At 42.9% G+C, this 26907-nt stretch overlaps 1 protein-coding gene across 12 annotated transcripts in view; it reads left to right on the forward strand.

Annotated features, from left to right (window-relative positions):
* The first annotated feature begins 2426 nt into the window (after positions 1–2426).
* RAB3GAP1 (RAB3 GTPase activating protein catalytic subunit 1) overlaps positions 2427–26907 on the forward strand; it is a 44100-nt gene continuing 19619 nt past the window's right edge. For 3 of the 12 annotated variants that reach the window (XR_014784238.1, XM_084809233.1, XM_084809215.1), the window contains exons 1-10: positions 2427–2465; positions 2594–2649; positions 9525–9600; positions 10455–10587; positions 11116–11229; positions 12585–12663; positions 18097–18216; positions 18943–19108; positions 25538–25637; positions 26288–26369. Coding sequence is in view for 10 of the 12 variants with exons in the window: in XM_084809233.1 (XP_084665359.1) it covers positions 2448–2465; positions 2594–2649; positions 9525–9600; positions 10455–10587; positions 11116–11229; positions 12585–12663; positions 18097–18216; positions 18943–19108; positions 25538–25637; positions 26288–26369 (944 nt within the window). In the remaining 2 variants the exon portion in view is untranslated. The remainder of the gene's footprint in view (positions 2466–2593; positions 2650–9524; positions 9601–10454; positions 10588–11115; positions 11230–12584; positions 12664–18096; positions 18217–18942; positions 19109–25537; positions 25638–26287; positions 26370–26907) is intronic. The other 9 variants (XR_014784239.1, XM_084809252.1, XM_084809243.1 and 6 more) reach the window with 5 other exon arrangements.

A 26907-nucleotide genomic window follows, 5' to 3' on the forward strand; every position in this document is an offset into this window, starting at 1 on the left:
CATTTCCTTCTCCAGTGGACCACATTTTGTCAGAACTCTCTGCCATGACCTGTCCGACTTGGGTGGCCCTGCATGGCATAGCTTATGGCTTCACTGAGTTACGCAAGCCCCTTCACCACAACAAGGCAGTGATCCATGAAGGGGATCACTTGTCACTTTGGAGTAGGCCAAATGAGTGCGGTCTATACTTTGAGAATATACACCAAGCAGAGAGGACTTCTGGGTGGGGTGTATGTACAGATGGCAGGACAGCTTGGGGTGGAAAGTGGATGTACCCTGGAAGCAGAGGACATGCTCATGTCCGTTTCCCCATCCTGTGTGGCTTTCTTGGATTCAGATTGCTCTTCAGGATCAAGAGTTGTTGCTGCCTTTATTGATAATTGGGGCCAAGGTACTGGTGATACCTTCTGTGCAGGTGGTTTATTTTCCCAATATACTTATTCCTGGTTTTCCAAAGACGAGACACAGTAGCAGCTTTTACTTGTACTTGTACAAATTGCAACTGAAGCCTGATTGCCTGCATTTGGAATCAGATTTGGAATTACAGCAGCAATTCTCATACATTTTTGTGTGGGTGTGGATGACCTGAAAACTGCAAACCGCATAACTTTTTGTTTGTTTGTTATATAGATCAAAGCACACATGCAACTCATCTTCTAATAACATTTTTCTTCAGCACTGGCATAACTGTCAAAATCAGCACCATTCTGCCATGGAAAACAAAGATCTGTTTCCAATGTTAGTCTCAACTAAGTCCCATTCATTTAAATGGAACTACTCTAAATGGGACTAAAATTGGATACATGTTATATTTCAGGTGTCTCCTTAATACAAGCCACAGTTTGAGGTCTCCAAGATAGCCATTAGGAAGTATTACACGTTCTTTATCTGTAGATGCCATAGCAAGATCCGAATGACATTCATTTAGTTGTGGCGGAGGGGAAGAGGAGGAGAATTTGGAACCCCCTTGATAGGGACATAGGCTTTTCTTGTCTCAAGGTCTAGCCCTACATTATGGGTTTCACCTCAGGTTCCACAAAATGAATGCACGCTATAATCGGGTAAAGAAAACTGTTCCGTGTTGAATCTTCTCAACTGAGGACAAAACTGCTGCAGACCTTGGGTAGTATCCAATGTCAGTTATATGTAGAGCAGACCCATTGAAGTGAATTGGACAAAGTTAGTCACAACGAACTTAAGTCCCATTCACTTCAATGGGTCTGCTCTATGTAGGACTAACATTGGATGCCATCCCTTGGCACAATAGGACTGCGTGCAATGTGAGGTGCAGATCACACAATTCTAGTGATAGTATGTACATTGTCAGATGATGCTGAGGTGCGTTTCACATTTGATTAAAGAATGTGGTGCAGCCTCTGCTCAACTGATGAATGTCAGAAACAAATATATACAAAATGAGTCTTGTGGTATCTTAAAGACTAACAGATTTCTTATGGCATAAGCTGGTAGACTAGAGCCTACTTCCTTAGATGCACAAAGTATACATGTATCAGTGGCTAAATACGAGGGTAGTAGAGAGAAAACACGAAATACAAGAGGTGGGACACGGAATACAAGCGGTGGAGTCAGTGATATTTCTAGGCCAAAGTACAATCTATACACAGCAACTGTTCGTAACAGCAGTGATGAGCAGTAACGCGAAGCGCCTTCCAGTTGACAGCACCCCAGAAGACAGTGACTGTAGCCATGAAATTAAAAGACGCTTGCTCCTTGGGAGGAAAGCTATGGCAAACCTAGACAGCATAGTAAGAAGCAGAGACATCACCTTGCTGACAAAGGTTTGTATAATCAAAGCTATGGTTTTCCCAGGAGCAACGTATGGCTGTGAGAGCTGGACTATAAGGAAGGCTGAGTGCCGAAGAATCAATGCTTTTGAACTGTGGTGCTGGAGAAGACTCTTACGAGTTCCCTGGACTGCAAGGAGGTCAAATCAGTCCATCCTAAAGGAAATCAACCCTGAGTGCTCATTGGAAGGACAGATACTGAAGCTGAAGCTCGAATATTTTGGCCACCTAATGCGAAGAGAAAACTCCCTGGAAAAGACCCTGATGCTGGGAAAGACTGAAGGCAAAAGGAGAAGGGGACGGCAGAGGATGAGATGGCTAGATAGCATCACGGATGCAATGCATATGAACTTGAGCACGCTCCGGGAGAGAGCGCAGGACAGGAAGGCCTGGCGTGCTATGGTCCATGGGGTCACGAAGAGTCGGACACGACTGAACGACTGAACAACAACAGCTTTAAATGCTCTGCTTGCTGCCGGGCTTGGCCACAAACGAGAGAAGGAGAAGGCGAAGTCACCAGCAGGCAGCGGCTCCCCCCGCCCAGGCAGGAGCGCAGCGCGCCCTCTTCGCGAGGGCGTGTGTCTCACTCCCACAATCCCCTTCGGGGAGCTGCGCTGTCCTGTAGGCCAGGGGCCGATCAAGATGGCGGCTGACAGTGAGGTGAGTCCGCTTTCGGGGCGCTCCCCTCCTAGGGCTGCGCGAAGGGGTGCCTTCCCCGCTCCTGGCTGTTTCCCATCGCATACTACTCAGGGCCTCACTTCCCGCCTCCCCCTCTTCTTTTTCCGCAGCCGGAGTCCGAAGTGTTCGAAATCACAGATTTCACCACCGCCTCCGAATGGGAGAGGTAGGTATCCCTGCTTCCAGGGGGATGTCACCTTCTTTCCTTTCCAGACCCCCCTCCGGTCGGCTTTCTCTTACTGCTTCATGCCTGACCCCTCGCCTTCGGTCTTCCTGTCCGCCCCCCCCCCCCGCCGCGTTATATTTTGTCTAGTCTCTGTCATTTTCAGAGCCGCATTTGGGTTATGTGTTCAGAATAATGGTGTTCGCCTCCAGCCCCACAGATAACCTGCAAAAGCTGCCTGCTCGGGCTGCAGGATTTCTAACACCATTTGGAAGACTGAGGAAGGGAGATTCTTATTAGCAAAACTTGTGAAAAGCTTCTCCTTCCGTTTAGGAGGGAGCCTGGTTTGTTGTTGTTTAGAATCGGAGAGAATGAAGTTGTAATTGTGTACAGTTGTCAGATTGGTGAACCCCAATGTTGTGTCAGAGCAGCTACATTTCTGCCTCATGTTCATAACCTTGTGCGTTACTGGTAAGGTCTTATCTCCTCCCTGGTTTTTAAGCAATGTTGTTAAATCTCTTTTGCAGATAGATTAAAAAAAATTTACTTGACCATAGGAGAAAGTTACCACTCTCCTTGGGTTTGTGGCAAGTTAGCTATATCAGAGAAATTTTTCATTCCAGGTGAATGGTTAATTTCAAAACTTTCCTTTTTTAAAGGAAGACAGGTGGAGGGGGGAAGACAGGTGGGCAGTCCACAGACTAATAAGTGAAAAGATCTAGACCAACATGTATACAATACGTACTAATGAAATGTATATAATGAAGTAGGATTCGGTGTAAGTTATCTAAATTAACTGCAGAATCATTCTGAGGGGGAAGAGTTTGCTGAGAACCCATTTGATGACTAATTCCCTGGCATCACTTTAATTTTAAATGCCACTTGACATTTATTTAGGGAATCTGTAATAATTTAGTGTTAAAGCAAATATTGGATGACCTTAGGTAGCTATGACCAACGTATCCTGAATATATTACAGATATGTGCAAATTCCTATTGTTGTTGTTCAGTCGTTAAGTCGTGTCCGACTCTTCGTGACCACATGGATCATAGCAAGCCAGGACTTCGTGTCCTCCGCTCTCCCCCGGAGTGAGCTCAAGTTCATATTCATTGCATCGGTGATGCTGTCTAGCCATCTCATCCTCTGCCGTCCCCTTCTCCTTTTGCCTTCAATCTTTCCCAGCATCAGGGTCTTTTCCAGTGACTTTTCTCTTTGCATTTGGTGGCCAAAATATTTGAGCTTCAGCTTCAGTATCTGTCCTTCCAATGAGCACTCAGGGTTGATTTCCTTTAGGATGGACTGATTTGACCTCCTTGCAGTCCAGGGGATCCGTAAGAGTCTTCTCCAGCACCACAGTTCAAACGCATCAGTTCTTTGGCGCTCAGCCTTCCTTATAGTCCAGCTCTCACAGCCATATGTTACTACTGGGAAAACCGTAGCTTTGATTAGACGGACCTTTGTCGGCAAGGTGATGTCTCTGCTTCTTACTATGCTGTCTAGGTTTGCCATAGCTTTCCTCCCAAGGAGCAAGCGTCTTTTAATTTCATGGCTACAGTCACCGTCTGCGGTGATCTTGGAGCCCAAGAAAGTAAAATCTGTCACTGCTTCCATTTCTTCCCCTTCTATATGCCAGGAAGTGCTGGGGCCACATGCTATGATCTCCGTTTTTTTAATGTTGAGTTTCAAACCAGCTTTTGCACTCTCCACTTTCACCCTCAACAAGAGGCTCTTTAGATCCTCTTCGCTTTCTGCCATTAGGGTAGTATCGTCCGCGTAACTGAGGTTGTTGATCATTCTCCCAGCAATCTTAATTCTGACCTGTGATTCATCCAACCCGGCATTTCTCATGATGTACTCTGCATATAAGTTAAATAAGCAGGGTGACAATATGCAGCCTTGTTGTACTCCTTTCCCAATTTTGAACCAATCAGTTATTCCATGTCTGGTTCTTACTGTTGCTTCTTGAACCTCGTACAGGTTTCTCAGGAGACAGGTAAGGTGGTCTGGTACTCCCATTTCTTGAAGAATTTGCCAGAGTTTGTTGTGATCCACACAATCAAAGGCTTTAGCGTAGTTAATGAAGCAGAAATAGACGTTTTTCTGGCATTCTCTTGCTTTCTCCATGATCCAGCGAATGTTGGCGATTTGATCTCTAGTTCCTCTGCCTCTTCGAAACCCAGCTTGTACTTACGGAAGTTCTCGGTTCACATACTGCTGAAGCCTAGCTTGTAGGATTTTGAGCATCACCTTGCTGGCATGTGAAATGAGCGCAACTGTGTGGTAGTTTGAACACTCTTTGGCATTGCCCTTCTTTGGAATTGGAATGTAAACTGACCTTTTCCAGTCTTGTGGCCACTGTTGAGTGTTCCAAATTTGTTGGCATATTGAGTGCAGCACTTTAACAGCATCATCTTTTAGGATTTTAAATAGCTCAGCTGGAATACTGTCATCTCTGCTAGCTTTGTTGTTAGTAATGCTTCCTATGGCCCACTTGACTTCACTCTCGAGGATGTCTGGCTCACGTTCAGTGACCGCACTATCATGGCTATCAGGGACATTCAGATCTTTCCTGTATAGTTCTGCTGTGTATTCTTTCCACCTCTTCTTAATATCCTCTGCTTCTGTTAGGTCCCTGCCTTCTTTGTCCTTTATCATGCCCGTCTTTGCACAAAACGTTCCCTTGAGATCTCCGATTTTCTTGAAAAGATCTTTAGTCTTTCCCATTCTATTGTTTTCCTCGATTTCTTTGCATTGTTCATTTAAGAAGGCCTTCTTGTCTCTCCTTGCTATTCTCTGGAACTCTGCATTCAGTTGGATATATCTTCCCCTTCATATATCCATCCATAGTTCCTCAGGCACTCTGTCTCTCAGGTCTAATCCATGAAATCTATTCGTCACCTCCACTGTATATTCATAAGGGATATGATTTAGGTCATACCTGAATGGTTTAGTGCTTTTCCCTACGTTCTTCAATTTAAGCCAAACTTTTGCAACAAGAAGCTCATGATCTGAGCCACTGTCAGCTCCAGGTCTTGTTTTTACTGACTGTATAGACCTTCTCCATCTGTGGCTGCAAACGACATAATCAATCTGATTTCGATATTGACCATCTGGTGATGTCCATGTGTAGAGTCGCTTCATGTGCTGTTGGAAAAGAGTGTTTGCTATGATCAGTGTGTTCTCTTGGCAAAACTCGATTAGCCTTTGTCCTGCTTCATTTTGTACACCAAGGCTATGCTTGCCTGTTGTCCCAGTGATTTCTTGTCTTCCTGCTTTGGCATTCCAATCCCCTATGATGAAGAGGATATCTTTTTTTGGTGTTAGTTCTAGAAGGTGGTGTAGGTCTTCATAGAACCGATCAACCTCAGCTTCTTCAGCCTCAGTGGTTGGGGCATAGACTTGAATTACTGTGATGTTGAATGGTTTGCCTTGGATTCGTACTGAGATCATTCTTTCATTTTTGAGATTGTACCCCAGTACTGCTTTTCCCACCCTTTTATTGACTATGAGTGCTACTCCATTTCTTCTAAGGGATTCTTGCCCACAGTAGTAGATATGATGGTCACCTGAATTAAATTCGCCCATGCCTGTCCATTTTAGTTCGCTGATTCCCAAGATGTCGATGTTCAATCTTGCCATCTCATGTTTGACCACCTCCAGCTTACCTTGATTCATTGATCTGACATTCCAGGTTCCTAAACAATATTGTTCTTTACAGCATCGGATTTTCTTTTCACCACCAGACACATCCACAGCTGAGTGTCCTTTCGGCTTTGGCCCAGCCGCTTCACTCTTTCTGGCGCTACTTGGAAATTCCCTCTGCTCTTCGCTATTATAGTATGTAATAATTAAACCCCAAAGAGAAGAATTCAAACTTAGTAGATAGTATACAATACATTGTTTTCTTTAAACAAAACCATTTAATGGCCATTAAGTAGTAAATGAGGATGTGTTTTTTTGACCGGTGCCAGTACTCATACAGTATACTTAGAAATAGAAAGATATGCATTAAGAGCACAAGTCTGTGCATGTTTTCTCTGAAGTAAGTTCCATTGTGTCCAGTGGAGCTTATTAATGTCCAGAGAGCTAGTAAGTGCATTTATGGCTGCAGCCGAAATCCATCAAGTTGGCTTCTCAAGGCTATCCTATTTCCTGTAGCCATATTGCCATCCAGATATTGTTTATTTCAGGAGTGAATGGTCCAGAATATATATTTTGATCTAAGGCTCTCTTAGTAGACAAGGATAGCTATATTTTTACATATCTTAAAATGGGGGAAAAGCGGGGTGGGGATTGCAGTGCTAATGCACCTGACACCACTTGTTTTTTCTCCATTTTAAGGTCGGCCCAACTGTGAGTGAAGAAGTGGCAGGCTTGTGGATGCTGCGACTACCTTCTCCTTCTCCACAGATGCTTGTGGGCCTCCAATGTAGCATCTCGGAGGGATGCTCTGTTGGGGGTGGAGGCCCAGAGGTACTTGAGGAAAAGGATGGTTGCTGTAGGCCCCTTGCCCCAGGGAGGATAAGCTAATGGGAGGAGCAGAAGCCACCTTGCCCGGGGCTCCCTCAAACCTGGCACTGGACCTGAACATAACATATACAAATGGCCATGTCCAATCAAATAGCATTAATTTGCTAAAGACTGAAGTACTTGAGTGATTAACAGGGCAATCCTATGCATGTCTGCTCAGGAGTAAGTGCTATTGAGTTCACCAGGTAAGTGTGCATAGGGTTGCAGCCTAAGCGTTCTGCCTCAAGGTATCTATAGTTTGATTCATATATGGTGCGTAGATCCTGAACTTAAGAATATAGGTCTATATATAAGCCTGGTTTTAAGCCTACTTCAGGATGGAAATAAACTTGGTCTGCATCAGGGCAAGGACAGGAAGGAGTGTTCCTCCTAATTTCAATTGATCTCACAGCATCTTTCAATAGTGTTGAACATGATATCCTTCAGGATTATCTACAATGGGAGTTGAAGGTTCTACCTTGTAGTGATTATGCTCCAGGTAAATTCTAGGTGGGTTGTCTTGGGAGACTATTGTTCTTCCCCATGGGAATTATCCTATAGGGTTCTTCAGGATTTGGTACTGTTTCATCTGCTTTTAACATCTACATGAAACTGCTGGGTTAAATTGTCCTTAGATTTGGAGTGTTGTGCCATCAGCATGTTGATGACATTCAGCTATATTTCTCCTTTTCATCAGAGCAAGTGGAGCTGTGTTTTCTCTTAACCAGTGCCGGAAGTCAGTAATGGAGTAGATGAGGGTAAATAAATTGAAGCTTATTCTAAAGGAAACAGAAGAGATTATAGTTGAATAGTTTGGTTGGAAAGTATCTGCTCAACAATTTGGCTGAGTTGAGCATTTGGTCCAGAAATATCAATGAGGTCATGGTCCCAGTAAGGTTCACAGTTGCAGTTTCAGAGTACTCCTGAGCCTAACATTGCTTCTGGATTTCCAGTTGATTAACGTCTGTTGATAGGGTAGCTGTGTCTGCTACTAGCAGGTAAGGATCTGACTACTGTTCAGGCTTTGGTGACTTTTGGGTTATATTACTATAATGGGTTGTATGTTGGGGTGCCCTTAAAGATGGTCCAGAAATTTTAGTTGGCTCAGAATTTGCTGATGGTTGTAGGAAAGGAAAAAGGAAAGATTCCTCCTGTGCAAGCACTGAATCATTGCTGACTCCTAGAGGGATGCCACTTTCGCTGGCGTTTTCATGGCAGACTATAGTGGGGTAGTTTGCCATTGCCTTCCCCAGTCGTGACTACCTTTCCCCCAGCAAGCTGGGTACTTATTTTACCGACCTCGGAAGGATGGAAGGCTGAGTCGACCTGAGCCGGCTACCTGGGACCCAGCTTCTGCTGAGATTGAACTCAGGTCATGGGGAGAGTTTTGGTTGCAATACTGCCACCTACCACTATGCGCCACATGAGGTTCAAGCTGACGGGTGTAAGCTGTCATAAATGTATAACATCTGTTTAGAATTTCTTCATTAGCTGTCATTCTCTTTCTGTACCCAGTTTGAGGTGCTGGTCTTGATCTAAATCAGCCTCTCTCTGCCTGGTGCCCTCCAGTTCTTTTGGACTTCAAATCCCATCAGCCCTAGCCAGCATGGCCTATGGCCAGGAATTCTCGAAGTTGTAGTCCAAAACATCTGAACGGTGCCAGATTGTCATACAGCGCAACTTCTCCCGTATCCTTCTTGACATTAACATCTGCCGGTGAAGTACTTCTCGGGGTTCCATTGTGGATGCTAATCTCTCTTCATCAGGGAATAGGCCTTTTTTCTATGGTGATCCCTGCTCTTTGGAACCTTTCTCGTTGAAGAATTAGTAGGCATAATGTCACCTTTCTTCTCAGTGTTGAGTGCAAACATCATTTTCACTGTGCATTCATCAGTAGATTCAGGAGGTTATTTTTGCTCCTGTTTTGTTGTTTTGCGTATTGTTATGCTGTTTTGTTGACCTGCTGCTGTTATTTAATTAGAGTTTTTGCTTTGATATTTTCTGGTCTTATTTTTAGACTTGAATTGTTTTAACTGTGAATTGTTCAAAACATGTTTTTATTGGTAACCACCTTGGGAACTGTTATGGCTGAAAGATGGTAACTAAATAGAATATAGAAATTAAATTAAATAAATAAACAATAAGTTTACACCAATGTATGTGCTAATGATGTTCTCATAAAATTACTGTCATGATTTTTAGATGACATTTTCCTGGGTACCTTTTGATTTAAGTTAAAATTGAACTAGAAATATGAAGTGTAGTTAGCAACAAAATATTTCAGGCCTTTAGTTATTTTCATTTTATGAAGATTAGTTATAATACATGCATCACATGTCGATAATTTCAAAACATAACTTTTTCTCAGATTTATTTCCAGAGTTGAAGAGGTTTTGAATGACTGGAAACTTATTGGCACTTCTTCAGGGAAACCTTTGGAAAAGGTAAGAACATCTGCTTCTGGACTACTTAGAGAGCAATCCTGTGGCCACTAGACACTGTCTAGAGGGCTATAGAATTTTTCGGTTTGCTGGCTCTGAGCTTGTAGACAGTTCTCTGAGCTCTGAGCCAGGAAACCACACTTCCCACCTCTCCCGCTCCTCCTCATAGCCTGCATGGGGAGAACCATGGTGGCTGCCTCTCTGTACTTATAAAACGTAATGTGGAGAGGGGTGAAAAGGGGGCATTCCCGGGGGTGGGGAGGGGAGAAGACTGTGGAAGCCCTTTTACATTGCTTCCTATGGTGTCTCCAGGCTGGTTCTCACCCCCCCTCCGAAGCCTCATCTAGATGCGGAAAATCGCGTGTCTAGCCAAGAATGTAGGGAGGGCAGAGGAAAGGATCCCCTCTGTGCTCTGCTCAACCTGCATTGGATAGATGTCAGCCTCCAAGTTCAGAAAATGGTGTTTATCTCAATAGGATTGTGCCCCCTGAAGCCAATACAAATGTAATAATCCTCCCAATCCATTAACCACATATAGGAAAAAGCAAGGTGAGTCAGTAGATGAACATTTTCATTTAAATGAATAAGGGAACTAATCAATAGGTTAATTAGGAACTAAAGGAACTTATGTCAGTAGGTTAGGAACAATGAGCCTATGAAGGCTTACTAAGAGATGGAAATGTATTCCTATTCTGTTAGATCTTGTAGACTTGCTTTATATGAAACTTCTGTAAAATACTTTTTAGTAGTAACAGTGGAATTGTACAACAGCTCTACGTGTGAGAGATGCATTAAAATTATATTGTAGATTATTTTATTGATATGTAATTAGTGTGTCTGCCCTAATTGATATGCAGGGTGTATATACCACTGAAACATGGGAGGAGAAATCAGATGAGATTGCTTTTGCTGATTTCCGATTCTCAGTGTCTCATCATTATCTTGTACAAGAATCCAGTGACAAGGATGCAAAAGAGGAACTAGTAGAAGGTAGATATTTTTTCTGTAGCTCAGATATTCTTGAGCTGATGGCTTTTACATTTTATTTTTATGCTATGCAATGGTTTATGAAGGTACTGCTATTTACCTGGAAACACTGTGATAGGCAATAATGAATATATACATTTTGTAGCGTCCTTTTTCATTAGAGGAATTTGTAGATATCAGTGGTCTTATTTTCACTGTGATTTTTTAAAACATGACTCAACAGGTTAATGGAATTTGAATTTGGGCATGTAGTCCCCCTTTCTAGTTTGTTAATGGGGTTGAAAAGAATTTACTTCAATACTTCTAATAAAGAAGGGAATATTTTATAAAAACTGAAACTGCTTCATAATGAAAATGCTTTTGCAAACATATCTTGGAGAAAAGAGTTCAAATGGCATGGTGGTTGACGTTAAATGTTTAAATAGTGAATGGTCCCTGTTGTTCATTTCTCATGGGTGTGGTGAAATAAGATTCTTCCTAGGAATTTTACCCCTGTATTGTATGACACAAGAAAAATACTATGTATTTCAGTTTATTGGCCCTCATCCAGTCCATTACAGCCTCCAGGCACAGATCCAGCATCTTCACCATCCCAACTGACTCTGATGACAAGGAGAAGTAGAGTTGAGCATCATCAGCATACTGGTGACACCCCACCCCAAAACTCCTAATGACCTCACCCAGTGGCTTCATATAGATGTTGAACAGCATGGGGATAGAATAGAACCCTGTTGCACCCCACAGCTTAATAGCCTTGGAGTAGAACAGGAATCCCCCAATACCACTCCCTGGAATCAACCCTGCAGGTAGTAGTGGAACCACTGTAACACAGTGCCCCCAACTCCCACCTCGCAGAACCCATCCAGTAAGATATCATGATCAGTGGTATCAAAAGCTGCTGAGAGATCCAGGAGGATCAACGGGCTAGCACTCCCCCTGTCATTCACCCCGAGTAGGTCATCTGTCAGAGCAATCAAGGCCATTTCATTGCCATACCCTGGCCAGAAACCAGACTGAAATGGATCCAGATAATCAGTTTCCTCCAAGAACATCTGAAGCTGCCCAGCCACTACACGCTCAAGTACCTTGCCAAAAAGGGGATATTAGCAGTGGGGTGATAGTTCTCACATACCTCTGGATCCAGGGAGGTCCTCTTCAGGAGAGGGTGCACTACAGCCTTTTTCAAGGCAACAGGCCTGAAAGAGTGAAGCATTTAGCACCCCCTGGACCCACCCAATCAGTTCACCCCTGCTAGATAGTATTAACCAAGATGGCCAAGGGTCAAGCTTATGTGTGGTGGGACGGACTGATTCAAGCGTCTTGTCCACAGCATCAGGCTGCAACAACTGGAACTGATCCCAGGAAACACAACCAGATGGTGCACTGGACACCTCCCCACACTCTGCGATATCTGTGGCATTAAGTTCTGAGTGAATATGAGTGACTATCTCTTCAAAGTGCCTAGCAAATTTATTACAGCAAATGACCAATTTCTCTGAGCCCGAGCCAGATCCCAACAGGCTCTTCACCACTCGGAACAATTCTGCTGGGCAGCATTTCGAGGATGAGATAATAGAGGTGTAATAACACTTTTATGCCATCCTCCCTGCTGAATAGGCACAGCAAAGAGTCTTTGCTAATATTCGATTGTACTCGCTCCGAAACCTGCACCACTTGCACTCTAGCCATTGTCCAACCTGTTTCATTGCCCGTAGAACTTCTGTAAACCAAGGTGAATTACGGGCTCCACAGCACCAGAGTGGGTGCTTCGGAGCGATTGTATCGAGGGCCTTTCCCATCTCACCATTCCATAGTGAGACCAAGGCCTCAAGTGAATTGCCAGTCCTATCAGCTGGAAAATCCCCCAGAACGTTCGGGAATCCATCAGATTCCATAAGTCTTTGGTGGTGGACCCTGTCTTTCCTTCCTATATGTAGACATTTTTTGCTGTTTGCTAATGTGGAGACCTAATGCTTTCACCTTTTTGAATGGTCTTACAGATGCTCTTCCAGTTGGCATGCAAGATCTTCTGTGTATGAACAATGATTTTCCACCTAGAGCTCATTGTCTAGTGAGATGGTATGTCTGTTATTTAAAATATTAAATTTTGTTTCTTACAGCTAAATTTATAGTTATAAATGCATGACCTGTAGTGGCAGGGATACAGAATACCCAAAGATTGATCTCTCGTAAGATATGGCCTTGTTCAGATATTATGTGAACAAGCCTTGGGCTTGTTCCCTTTTCCTCCAGCACAGCCATGAGAATTAAAAAAGCTTTTGCTTCAATTTTGAATTAACCATAGTTTGGCATTACGTCCAAACCCAGGCAGACAGTGGTTAGTCTTAATTATTGTTTACTGAAACAAGACAAGTTCAAACTGGTTTACACTGCCTTGAGAGAGGGTTCCACCTTAAAAGGTGGCTGAAAAATCATTTTAGATAAAATAAATAAATTGGCTTGTTCCAATAAGATTAACCATGGTTTAGTGTTTGGACATAATGCTAAAGTGCGGTTAATTGAAAATTGATGTGAAAATCTTTGTTCTCCTCATGGCTGCACTGGAGTAGGAGTGGGGAGGGGGCAGCACATGAGCCCAAGGCTCGCTAAGGCTCATAAACATAGTTTAAAATTGTGTCTGAGGCCAATGCTTATGAAAATATACTTGTGGTTGTTGTTTGTTGTTGTTGTTGTTATTATTAACTTAATTGCGCTGCCAAGAGAATAATATTGTTGGGTAGCCTCATATAAATATAGAGTTGGATTCAGAGGAGTATGCTCAGTGGAATTCTGCTAGCACTGGAAAAGGGGGTCGGGTAGTGACTTTCACCAATTCCTCCTTCTCCCTGTGCCCCCTGAAAACTGCTCCAGGAGTTGGGAGGGGGGTGGGTCTGGGGGCTGTAGGGGGAAGAAGATATCTATGATATCTGTTTCCCGCCTCCCAGCTGAGCAGAGCAGAGCAGAGCAAGCTGCTCCAGCTGGTCCAGGGACTACAGAAGCAGGCAAGCTCCCAGAGAGCGAGCGAGCAGAGCGAGCGAGCAGGGGGAGCAAACAGGAGTTCGGCAGGGGAGGTCAAGGGGGAGGCCCCTAACATTTTTTTTATTTTTTTTACTAACTTTTTTTCATTTATTTGACTTGTAGCACACACTTCCACACCAGTGGGACTCTGCTTTTAACCTCTACTGAGTAGAGGAGCAGGCACAGGCTAGTCTAGAACAATCACAAAGCTAGACACAAAAAAGGAAAAGAGGCTATGGAAGGACAAGACTCTCCAGTGGTGGTGACCTGCAAGGTGTGTGCAATGTTTGTTTTCTTGCCTGAGAACAACATGGCCTACACCTGCAACAAGTGCAAATTGATCACGCTGCTGGAGGAAAAAGTAAGTGGACTGGAGCGGCGACTGTCGACCCTCCGGGGAATAAGAGAACACGAAGAGTTCTTGGACAGAATGGGGGAACTACAGCAGCAAAGGGCAGACCAGAAGCTTGAAGAGCAACAGCAAGATGAGGCAGTGGGAAATGCTGAGGTGAAGAAAAATGGAATAGAGGATACTCCTTGGAAAAGGGTGACAGTTAGGAGAAGAAGAACTAGACGCCACTCTGCACCAGTGGAAGCAGTGGAGCTGTGGAACCAATTCCAGGTACTTGCAGATGAGACTGGAGGACAGCCTGCAGAGGAAGAATCACAGGGGAACCTGCATGAGAGTGAGCAAGAGGCTAAAGGTCAGTCAAACAGAGGCGATGAAACCCAGGCCTACAAGAAGAAGAAGAGAAGAGTGGTAGTAGTGGGAGACTCCTTGCTGCGTGGGATCGAGACCCAAGTATGTTGCGAAGACCCATGGACTCGCCAGGTATGTTGTCTCCCGGGAGGACAGATTAGAGACGTGACTGAAAGGTTGCCTGCACTCATAAAGCCCACTGACAGGTATCCCTTTCTTCTCATCCATGTGGGAACAAATGATACCGCCAAGCGGAGCTACGAAGAGATCACGTCAGACTTTGAAGCTTTGGGAAGGAAACTCAAGAACTTTGGGGCCCAGATAGTTTTCTCATCCATCCTTCCACTAGTTAGAAGAGGGATAGAAAGGGAACGAAAAATACTCCGGGTGAATGACTGGCTACGAAGGTGGTGCTGACGAGAGAGATTTGGATTCTGGGACCACGGGCTATACTTCCTGGAAGATGGGCTGTTGGCTAGGGATGGGTTGCACCTCACAAAGGCTGGGAAGAATGTATTTGGCCACAGCATGAAGAACTTCATCAGGAGGGCTTTAAACTGAATCCTACAGGGAAGGGAGATGTAATGTTGGGGGTAACAATGGACATAGGCGCATGCACTGCAATGGAGAGAACAGCTCTGATAGCGCCCAATAATAGTCTTCAGACACATGTAGGAAGAAAGCCAGACTATGAAGCACATGGTCTCCGATGTCTATATACTAATGCCCAGAGTATGGGAAACAAACAGAACGAACTTGAACTCTTAATACAAGAGGGAAATTATGACCTGATAGGTATAACTGAGACTTGGTGGGATGACTCTCATGACTGGAATACAGCAATTGAAGGATATAACTTGTTCAAAAAGAACAGGAGGAACAGAAAGGGAGGTGGGGTTGCACTGTATGTGAAAAATACATATCTCTTCACAGAAATACAGGAGGAGGAGCTTGGTAGCCCCATCGAGAGCATCTGGGTTGAAATAAATGGAGCAAAGAATAAAAGGAACATGGTGGTCGGAGTCTACTACTGGCCACCCAATCAAGGAGAAGACAAGGATGAAACTTTTGAAATGCAAATAGCCAATGTTTTAAGGAAGCATGATGTAGTAGTAATGGGGGACTTCAATTTGCCCAGTATTTGTTGGGAGACAAATTCTGCAAAACATGGCCCCTCCAGGAAATTCCTGACTTGTGTGGCAGATAACTTCCTCCTACAGAAAGTAGAGGAAGGAACTGGAGGATCGGCTATCCTTGACTTGATCCTAACCAACAGAGATGACTTAGTGGATAAAGTAGCAGTTACAGGAACTCTGGGGGAAAGCGACCATGTTGTACTTGAGTTCTTGGTTCTAAGGGAAGCAAAAGCCGAGTGTAGTCAAATGCGTACCCTGGATTTTAGGAAAGCTGATTTTCATAAACTCAGAACAATGATCAGTAAGGTCCCATGGCAAGCGACGCTAATGAGAAAAGGAGTCCAAGATGGGTGGGAGCTTTTAAAAAAGGAAATTCTCAAGGCACAATCACAAACAATTCCAACAAGAAGAAAAGGTGGAAGACAACAGAAGAAGCCAATGTGGCTTCACAAAAAGCTTAGGGATGACCTGAAAACAAAAAAGGACACATATAGGAAGTGGAAAGAAGGCCAAGTAACAAAGGAAGAGTACAGGCAGATAGCACACAATTGCAGGGATGGCGTCAGGAAGGCTAAAGCTGAGAATAAGCTGAGGTTAGCAAGGGATGTTAAAAACAACAAAAAGGCTTTCTTCAGCTACGTGCATAGTAAAAGGCAGAGGAAAGAAATGGTGGTTCAGCTATTAAGGATGGAAAAATGATAACAGATGACAAAGAAAAGGCAGAGGTGCTCAATTCCTACTTTGGCTCAGTCTTCTCCCAAAAGAGGGTCTATGACCCCCCTGGCAAAGGCAAAGTACAGGCTGAAGGGGCAGGATTGCAGCTTGAGATCGACAGGCATATGGTCAAGGAACACCTCATTACTTTGAATGAGTTCAAATCTCCAGGGCCAGATGAACTGCATCCTAGAGTCATAAAGGAACTGGCAGAAGAACTCTCAGAACCGCTGTCTATTCTCTTTGAGAAATCATGGAGGACGGGGGAAGTGCCAGATGACTGGAGGAGGGCTAACGTTGTCCCTATCTTCAAAAAGGGTAAAAAGGAGGAACCTGGGAACTACAGACCAGTCAGTCTGACATCAATCCCTGGGAAAATTCTGGAGCAGATCATAAAGCAATCCATCTGGGAGCACCTTGACAACAATGCCATGATTACTCGAAGCCAACATGGATTTGTCAAAAACAACTCCTGCCAGACAAATCTGATCTCATTTTTTGATCAAGTAACCTCCCTTGTAGACCGTGGGAATGCTGTAGACATCATATACCTCGACTTCAGCTAAGCTTTCGACAAAGTGCCCCATGATATCCTGATGAGCAAACTAGCTCGAAGTGGGCTAGATGAAACAACGATCCGGTGGATCCACAGTTGGCTACAGAATCGGACTCAAAGAGTGCTTATCAATGGGACCTTCTCAAACTGGGGAGAGGTAACGTGTGGGGTACCGCAGGGCTCAGTCCTGGGCCCAGTGCTCTTCAACATTTTTATTAATGACTTGGAGGAGGAGGTGCAGGGAATGCTGATCAAATTTGCAGATGACACAAAATTGGGAGGGATAGCTAATACTTTGGAAGACAGAAACAAAATTCAAAGTGATCTGGATAGACTGGAGCGCTGGGCAGAAAACAACAGAATGGCATTTAATAGGGACAAATGCCAAGTTCTGCAACTAGGAAAAAGAAACCAAATGCACAGTTACAAGATGGGGGATACGTGGCTCAACCACACTACGAGCGAGAAGGATGTTGGAATTGTTGTCGATCACAAGCTGAATATGAGCCAACAATGTGATGTAGCTGCAAAAAAGGCCAATGCTCTTTTGGGCTGCATTCATAGAAGTATTGCTTCCAAATCCCGGGAAGTACTAGTTCCCCTCTACTCAGCACTGGTTAGGCCTCATCTGGAGTACTGTGTCCAGTTCTGGGCACCACACTTTAAGAAGGATGCAGACAAACTGGAGAGGGTTCAGAGGAGGGCAACAAAGATGATCAGGGGACTGGAAACAAAGCCCTATGAAGAGAGACTGAAAGAACTGGGCACGTTTAGCCTTGAGAAGAGAAGACTGAGGGGAGATATGATAGCACTCTTCAAGTACTTGAAAGGTTGTCACAGAGAAGAAGGCCAGGATCTCTTCTTGATCATCCCAGAGTGCAGGACACGGAATAATGGGCTCAAGTTACAGGAAGCCAGATTCTGGCTGAACATCAGGAAAAACTTCCTGAGTGTCAGAGCAATACAACAATGGAACCAATTACCTGGGGAGGTGGTGGGCTCTCCCACACTGGAGGCCTTCAAGACGAGGCTGGACGGCCATTTCTCGGGGATGCTGTGACTTAGATTCCTGCATTGAGCAGGGGGTTGGACTCGATGGCCTTGTAGGCCCCTTCCAACCCTACTATTCTATGATTCTATGAAAATCATTGCCCTGCCCCTTTTCTCTAGGAAAGAGCCTCTGTTAGATCCTGGTTCCCTCTGTGAACCATATTAAATAGATAATTTTTTATAAACTTCAATTGGGCATGTTTCAAACAAGTTTTTACTGGAAGTAGACTAAGCAATTGAGAGAGACCATATTTGAATAATAATGAGAAACATAAATTTGCATTGTAGGCTTTAATTTGTGTAATCTGTTATTGAAAAAATTATTGTTTTTCTCCTAGGTACGGTTTGCGTGAATTTCTAGTCATTGCACCCGCAGCAAATAACGATGCAGTTCTTAGTGAATCCAAATGTAATCTTCTTTTGAGTTCAGTTTCTATTGCATTGGGGAACACAGGCTGGTAAGTAAAGTTTTACAGCCATTGATATATTTGGCTGTTGTCACACACAAACAGGAAAAGCAGAAATCCATATAATCATACATGTTTGCTTAGTTTCCTACCAAATATTTCTGCTAAATAGAGGCCATAGCCCTAACCAAAAAACTGCATATCTAGATTGCTGATCCGAATCCGTCCCTTCCACCAAGACAGCAGATGTTGTAATGTGGTGAAACAAAGTTAAAAATGCTGATCTTATTTCAGATAGTTGGTTCAGAAAACAGTAATTTTACCAGATTATCTTATGTTGTCATAAAATGTCTTTAAAGTTGAAAGGATTTGAGAAGCAAGTATAGATAATTGCCTGTGTGTGGTGTGCGCATCTGGTTTTTAGTATGTATGCATGTTTTGGAAGCCACAATTGGCTATGGTTTTCCAGTACACATACACGATTGGTTAGAATCAAACTTGGTCATATATGGGACTAAAGTTGCATTGGTTTTAGTGGGTCTACTCTAAATTTGACTACTTGGCAAAATGGACACATGGGTGATTGTCACATATGACAATCTATGTGTATTTCTAATCCTTCTATTATATTACTTGACATAGCTGTTTGTCTAAAATAATAAGTCTCTAGCATCTCTTGGGCTCCTAGTTAACAGGCTTAGCATGTCTGCTTGCACTCTGTCTCCTAAATCATAGTCCATATAAAACACTTTTGTAACCCATCTCAATATTTTGCAGCCAAGTGCCAGTATTTGTGCAAATTCATCACAAATGGCGAAGAATGTATGTTGGAGAGTGTCAAGGGCCTGGAGTCAGAACAGACTTTGAAATGGTTCATCTTCGCAAAGTGCCCAGTCAGTATACACATGTATCAGGACTGCTGGACATCTTCAAATCTAAGATTGTAAGTATAGTTTGTGTGTGCACATCCGAGCACGTGCTGAGAATAATTTCCTTCACAAAGTAGGCGAGTGATCTTCTGACAAAAAGATTTTCTAACCAAAATATGCAACATGTCCCTCAGATCAGCCTCAGTAGCAGAGGACTGGAAGATGGCCAATGTAACACCACTTTTTAAAAAGGGATCTAGTTGGATCTGGGAAATTACAGGCCAGTTAGCTAAACATCTGTTCCAGGTAAATTGGTTGAAAGCATTATTAAAGATAAAATTAGTAAGCATTTAGAAGGACATGCTCTGCTGAAAAAGAATTAACATGGCTTCCGCAAAGGTAAGTCCAACATGCATCGCTTCACACTTGCTTACGTTGAACTGCATATGCCATTGTGATACCCATTCTCCCTAACCTTTTAGAGTTCTTTGAGAGTGTCAATAAACATGTGGACAGGGGTGATCCAGTAGACATTGCTTACTTGAGCTTCCAAAAGGTGTTTGACAAAGTCCTTCACCAAAGACCCTCACCAAAGACTCCTGAGATAATTTAGCAATCATGGAATAAGAGGAGAGGTCCTCTTATGGATCAGTAACTGGTTAAAAAACAGAAAGCAGAGTAGAAATAAATGGTAAATTCTCCCCGTGGAGGGATGTAAATGGTGGGGTCCACAGGGATGTGTATTGGGACCAATGCTTTTCAACTTATTCATAAATGATCTGAAACTAGGAGTGAGCTGTGGCAAAGTTTGCTCATGACACCAAATTATTTAGGGTGGTTAAAACAAAAAGGGATTGTGAGCTGCTGCAGAAGGATCTCTCCAAACTGGGAGAATGGGCATCAAAATGGCAAATGCGGTTCAGTGTAAGCAAGTGTAAAGTGGTGCATGTTGGGGCAAAAAATCCCAACTTCAAGTATAACCTGATGGGATCTGAGCTAGCAGTGACCAATCAAGAAAGAGATCTTGGGTCTGTGGTGGACAGCTCAATGAAAATGTCAACCCAATGTGCGAATGCTGTAAAAAAGGCAAACTCCATGTTAGGCATAATTAGGAAAGGAATTGAGAATAAAATTGCCAGTATCATACTGCCCTTATACAAATCTGTGGTGCAACTTGCAATATTGTGTGCAATTCTGGTTACTACACCTAAAAAAAGACATTGTAGAGTTGGAAAAAGTGTGGAGAAGGGCAACTAAAATGATCAAGGGGCTAGAGCAACTCCCCTATGAGGGAAGTTTAAAACAGCTGGGGTTGTTCAGCTTGGAGAAAAGACATGTAAGGGGAGACATTATAGAGGTGTACAATATTATGCATGGTGTGGAGAAAGTGGATAGGGAGGCATTTCTCTCCCTCTCTCATAATACTAGAACCTGGGGTCATCCTATGAAGCTGATTGGTAGAAAATTCTGGAGAGAGAAAAGGGAGTATTACTTCACACAGTGCATAGTTTATCTATGGAATTCGCTACCACAAGACATAGTGATGGCCACCAATTTGGATAGCTTTAAAAGGGGGTAGACAAATTCATGGAGGGTATGGCTATCAAGGGCTACTGATCCTCAAGTATCAGAAGCAGTATGTCTATGTACAGCAGTTGTTGGGGAATATGGGAAGGAGGGTGCTGTTGCACTCATGTCCTGCTTGTGGGTTTCCAGTGGACAGCTGGTTGGCCGCTGTGTGAACAGAATATGGGACTAGATGGACTCTTGGTCTGATCCAACATGGCTCTTATGATGTTGTAACTTATATTTATATCTGCATTTTATACAGGACAAAGTTGAGTGAGTGTGTTGTCGTTCAGTCGTGTCCGACTCTTCGTGACTCCATGGATCATAGTACGCCAGGCCTTCCTGTCCTCCGCTCTCTCCTGGAGTGTGCTCAAGTTCATATTCATTGCATCGGTGATGCTATCTAGCCATCTCACCCTCTGCCGTCCCCTTCTCCTTTGGCCTTCAATCTTTCCCAGCATCAGGGTCTTTTCCAGTGACTTTTCTCTTCACATTAGGTGGCCAAAATATTTGAGCTTCAGCTTCAGTATCTGTCCCTCCAATGAGCAGTCAGGGTTGATTTCCTTTAGGATTGACTGATCTGACCTCTTTGCAGTCCAGGGGACTCGTAAGAGTCTTCTCCAGCACCACAGTTCGAAAGCATCAATTCTTCTGCGCTCAGCCTTCCTTATAGTCCAGCTCTCACAGCCATATGTTACTACTGGGAAAACCATAGCTTTGATTATGTGGACCTTTGTCGGCAAGGTGATGTCTCTGCTTCTTACTATGCTGTCTAGGTTTGCCATAGCTTTCCTCCCAAGGAGCAAATGTCCTTTAATTTCATGGCTACAGTCACCATCTGCGGTGATCTTGGAGCTCAAGAAAATAAAATCTGTCACAGCTTCCATCTCTTTCCCTTCTATATGCCAGGAAGTGATGCGGCCAGATGCCATGATCTTAGTTTTTTTAATGTTGAGTTTCAAACCAACTTTTAGACTCTCCGCTTTCACCCTCAACAAGAGGCTCTTTAGATCCTCTTTGCTTTCTGCCATTAGGGTGGTATCGTCTGCGTAACTGAGGTTGTTGATAATTCTCCCGGCAATCTTAATTCCGACCTGTGATGCATCCAACCCGGCATTTCTCATGATGTACTCTGCATATAAGTTAAATAAGCAGGGCGACAATATGCAGCCTTGTTGTACTCCTTTCCCAATTTTGAACCAATCGGTTGTTCCATGTCTGGTTCTTACTGTTGCGTTTTGACCCTTGTACAGGTTTCTCAGGAGACAGGTAAAGTGGTCTGGTACTCCCATCTCTTTAGGAATTTGCCACAGTTTGTTGTGATCCATACAATCAAAGGCTTTAGCATAGTCAATGAAGCAGAAATAGACTTTTTTCTGGAATTCTCTTGCTTTCTCCATGATCCAGCAAATGTTGGTGATTTGATCTCTAGTTCCTCTGCCTCTTCGAAACCCAGCTTGTACTTCCGGTAGTTCTCGGTTCACATACTGCTGAAGCCTATCTTGTAGGACGTTGAGCATAACCTTGCTGGCATGTGAAATGAGCGCAACTGTGCGGTAGTTTGAACACTCTTTGGCATTGCCCTTCTTTGGAATTGGAATGTAAACTGACCTTTTCCAGTCTTGTGGCCACTGCTGAGTGTTCCAAATTTGTTGGCATATTGAGTGCAGCACTTTAACAGCAGCATCTTTTAGGATTTTAAATAGCTCAGCTGGAATACTGTCATGTCTGCTAGCTTTGTTGTTAGTAACGCTTCCTAAGGCCCACTTGACTTCACTCTCGAGGATGTCCGGCTCAAGTTCAGTGACCGCACTATCATGGCTATCAGGGACATTCTGAACTTTCCTGTATAGTTCTGCTGTGTATTCTTTCCACCTCTTCTTAATATCCTCTGCTTCTGTTAGGTCCCTGCCTTCTTTGTCCTTTATCATGCCCGTCTTTGCACAAAACGTTCCCTTGAGATCTCTGATTTTCTTGAAAAGATCTCTAGTCTTTCCCATTCTGTTGTTTTCCTTGATTTCTTTGCATTGTTCATTTAAGAAGGCCTTCTTGTCTCTCCTTGCTATTCTCTGGAACTCTGCATTCAGTTGGATATATCTTCCCCTTTCACCCTTGCTTTTCGCTTCCCTTCTTTCCTCAGCTACTTGTAAAGCCTGATCAGACAGCCAGTTTGCTTTCTTGCATTTCTTTTTCTTTGGGATGGATTGAGTTGCTGCCTCCTGAACAATGTTACGGACCTCCGTCCATAGTTCCTCAGGCACTCTGTCTCTCAGGTCTAATCCCTGGAATCTATTCGTCACCTCCACTGTATATTCATAAGGGATATGATTTAGGTCATACCTGAATGGTTTAGTGGTTTTCCCTACGTTCTTCAATTTAAGCTGAAATTTTGCAAGAAGCAGCTCATGATCTGAACCACAGTCAGCTCCAGGTCTTGTTTTTACTGACTGTATAGAGCTTCTCCATCTTTGGCTGCAAAGTACATAATCAATGTGATTTCGATATTGACCATCTGGTGATGTCCATGTATAGAGTCGCCTCTTGTGCTGTTGGAAAAGAGTGTTTGCTATGATCAGTGTGTTCTCTTGGCAAAACTTGATTAGCCTTTGTCCTGCTTCATTTTGTACACCAAGGCCATGCTTGCCTGTTATCCCGGTGATTTCTTGACTTCCTACTTTAGCATTCCAATCCCCTATGATGAAAAGGACATCTTTTTTTGGTGTTAGTTCTAGAAGGTGTTGTTGTTGTTTATTCGGTCAGTCGCTTCCAAGTCTTCGTGACTTCATGGACCAGCCCACGCCAGCTTCCTGTCGGCCGTTGCCACCCCCAGCTCCACTAAGGTCGAGTCCATCACCTCCAGAATATCATCCATCCATCTTGCCCTTGGTCGGACCCTCTTCCTTTTGCCTTCCACTTTCCCTATCATCAGCATCTTCTCCAGAGTATCCTGTCTTCTCATTATGTGGCCAAAGTACTTCAGTTTTGCCTTTAATATCATTCCCTCCAGTGAGCAGTCTGGCTTTATTTCCTGGAGTATGGACTGGTTTGATCTTCTTGCAGTCCAAGGCACTCTCAGAATTTTCCTCCAGCACCACAGTTCAAAAGCATCTATCTTCTTTCGCTCAGCCTTCCTTATGGTCCAGCTCTCGCAGACATAGGTTACTACGGGGAATACCATTGCTTTAACTATGCGGACCTTTGTCGTCAGTGTGATGTCTCTGCTCTTAACTATTTTATCAAGATTTGTCATTGCTCTCCCCCCAAGAAGTAAATGTCTTCTGATTTCCTGGCCACAGTCAGCATCTGCAGTAATCTTCGCACCTAGAAAGACAAAGTCTGTCACTGCCTCCACGTTTTCTCTATTTGCCAGTTATCAATCAAGCTGGTTGCCATAATCTTGGTTTTTTTGAGGTTGAACTGCAACCCAGCTTTTGCACTTTCTTCCTTCACCTTCTTCATAAGTTTCCTCAGCTCCTCCTCGCTTTCAGCCACCAAAGTGGTTATCATCTGCATATCTGAGATTGTTAATGTTTCTTCCAGCGATTTTAACTCCAGCCTTGGCTTCATCAAGCCCAGCACGTTGCATGATGTGTTCTTTGTACAGGTTGAATAGGTAGGGTGAGAGTATACAACCCTGCCGTACTCCTTTCCCAATCTTAAACCAGTCCGTTGTTCCGTGGTCTGTTCTTAACGTTGCTACTTGGTCATTATACAGATTCCTCAGGAGGCAGACAAGATGACTTGGTATCCCCATACCACCAAGAACTTGCCACAATTTGTTATGATCCACACAGTCAAAGGCTTTAGAATAGTCAATAAAACAGAAATAGATGTTTTTCTGAAACTCCCTGGCTTTCTCCATTATCCAGCGGATATTGGCCATTTGGTCTCTAGTTCCTCTGCCTTTTCTAAACCCAGCTTGTACATCTGGCAATTCTCGTTCCATGAATTGCTGGAGTCTACCTTGCACGATCTTGAGCATTACCTTACTGGCATGTGAAATAAGTGCCACTGTTCAATAGTTTGAACATTCTTTGGTGCTTCCCTTTTTTGGTATGGGGATATGAGCTGATTTTTTCCAATCCGTTGGCCATTCTTGTGTTTTCCAAATTTGCTGGCATATGGCATGATCACCTTGACAGCATCATCTTGCAAGTTTTTAAACAGTTCAGCTGGGATACCGTCATCTCCTGCTGCCTTGTTATTAGCAATGCTTCTTAAGGCCCATTCAACCTCAGTCTTCAGGATGTCTGGCTCTAGCTCACTGACCACACCATCAAATCTATCCCCGATATTATTATCCTTCCTATTCAGATCTTCTGTATATTCTTGCCACCTTTTCTTGCTCTCTTCTGCTTCTGTTAGGTCCTTGCCATCTTTGTTTTTGATCATACCCATTTTTGCCTGGAATTTACCTCCGATGTTTCTAATTTTCTGGAAGAGGTCTCTTGTCCTTCCTATTCTATTATCTTCTTCTGCTTCCACGCATTGCTTGTTTAAAAATAATTCCTTATCTCTTCTGCCTCAAGCTACTTTTGTAACTCGGATAAGCTTCAGGTTGAATTGCCAGTAGAGGGAGATAGCTATTTGTAGTATTTGCGTGTCTACAGTTAAGCCGGTAGCAATATTTCAGAAGACAAACATTTTTGCACTTCCAATTACAAACAATAGATCAGCTTTTTGTTATGCCAGTTTATTATATCTGACCCACTTTAACAGTAAACAATTTAGTTTGAACTTAAGAGTGGTTCAGAAGGACAGTGATAAATGATCTTTATGGAATTTTATCTGATGAAAAGAGTATTCACATAGCAAGATTACCGATCCATCCTTTATGGATACTTTTTGACACATTACTTTGACTCAAGCAAACATCTAGATATATCTGTCTTGTTTCTAACTTTAAAATGTATTTCTTTACATATGTTTTCTAGGGTTGCCCGTTAACCCCATTACCTCCAATTAATATAAGTATTAGACTTACATATGTACTTCAGGACTGGCAGCAATATTTCTGGCCTCAACAACCACCAGGTAGGATGCTAATTTGTGCATATTACAATTATATTCTGTGGAATTTAATACAGATCCAAATACCATGAAACTTAAGGACTTTTTTCTTGGACAGCAGTGCAATCACCCCCACCCCCCTTCCCTTTATGTAGCAAACTGCTTTTGAAATTAAAGGTTTTTAAATAGTTTTAGATATAACACGGCAGCAGTTCCGTGGAAAAAGGGCTTTTAAAAAGTAAATGTCTGTCTTTGCTCCTTAGTGATACATGTTTTACATTAGAGAACACTTTAGAGATGAATGACATTACTTTTCCTTCATTTTTCCTCGCAATTGTTAGAAAAATAAATCTTAAAAAAAAATAGGAGCCAACTTTGGTATGGTCAGTAGCTGCATCTACTATCAATTACCTTGCTGATTCTAAGAATAAAAGGTTATATAAAATGAAGTGCTTCTGAGCTTCATCCAAAAAGAGGCTCTGTGGAAATTGTGTGTGCTAGACATTTTTTCTATCCATATCACTTGGGTCTAGCACACTAAGACTGTTCTAATGGCTATCTCGCTTTCTTTCCAGATCATATGGATGACTATGTCATAGGAATATTGTCTTTTACTTGTTAGTGAATATCAATTTAATGCTGATATAATGCACAAACATATGTTTTTTCAATAGATATAGATGCTTTAGTTGGAGGAGAAGTTGGAGGCCTAGAATTTGGGAAGTTGCCATTTGGTGCCTGTGAGGATCCTATCAGGTAAGATCTGTGGTGATCAAATATTCAAGTTGTATAGTTGAATAGAATTGTCTTTGCTTTGGGAAGCCACACTTGCAAGTCTTTCTTTACAGAAATCTTGCCTATGTAATCTGACATGACATAACATAACATACAACTGATGAATAAGGCTTTGCAAATGTAACTGTTTTTTTTAGATTTTAACTGTTCTTTATTTCATTTCCATTACAATATATATACATTATTTATCTGCACAACTTTGTTCAACAAATGCGTAAAAATTGTACAACAATTTAAAAGTTACCTGTGCTATCAACAATGATAAGATGTACGTATTTTATTCTAAAGAACAAATATATAACCAAAACTAAACTTTCACTATGATTTTTTGTTTGAAAACATGCATTACAATTTGTTAATACATATACCTTCTTATTTGTTATTTTAATCATGTGTAGGACCTTCTTGTGTTCTATGATAACCACAGAGTTTTTGTAGAAGAGGGACATTACAACAGTTATAATAAGCAGTAGCTGGAGGCTTGGTTCCCAGCTTTGCT

This window comes from Heloderma suspectum, chromosome 1, assembly GCF_057233095.1.
Source record: "Heloderma suspectum isolate Gila_16-S chromosome 1, 16-S_ref, whole genome shotgun sequence".
In the NCBI taxonomy this organism is placed as follows: domain Eukaryota; kingdom Metazoa; phylum Chordata; class Lepidosauria; order Squamata; family Helodermatidae; genus Heloderma; species Heloderma suspectum.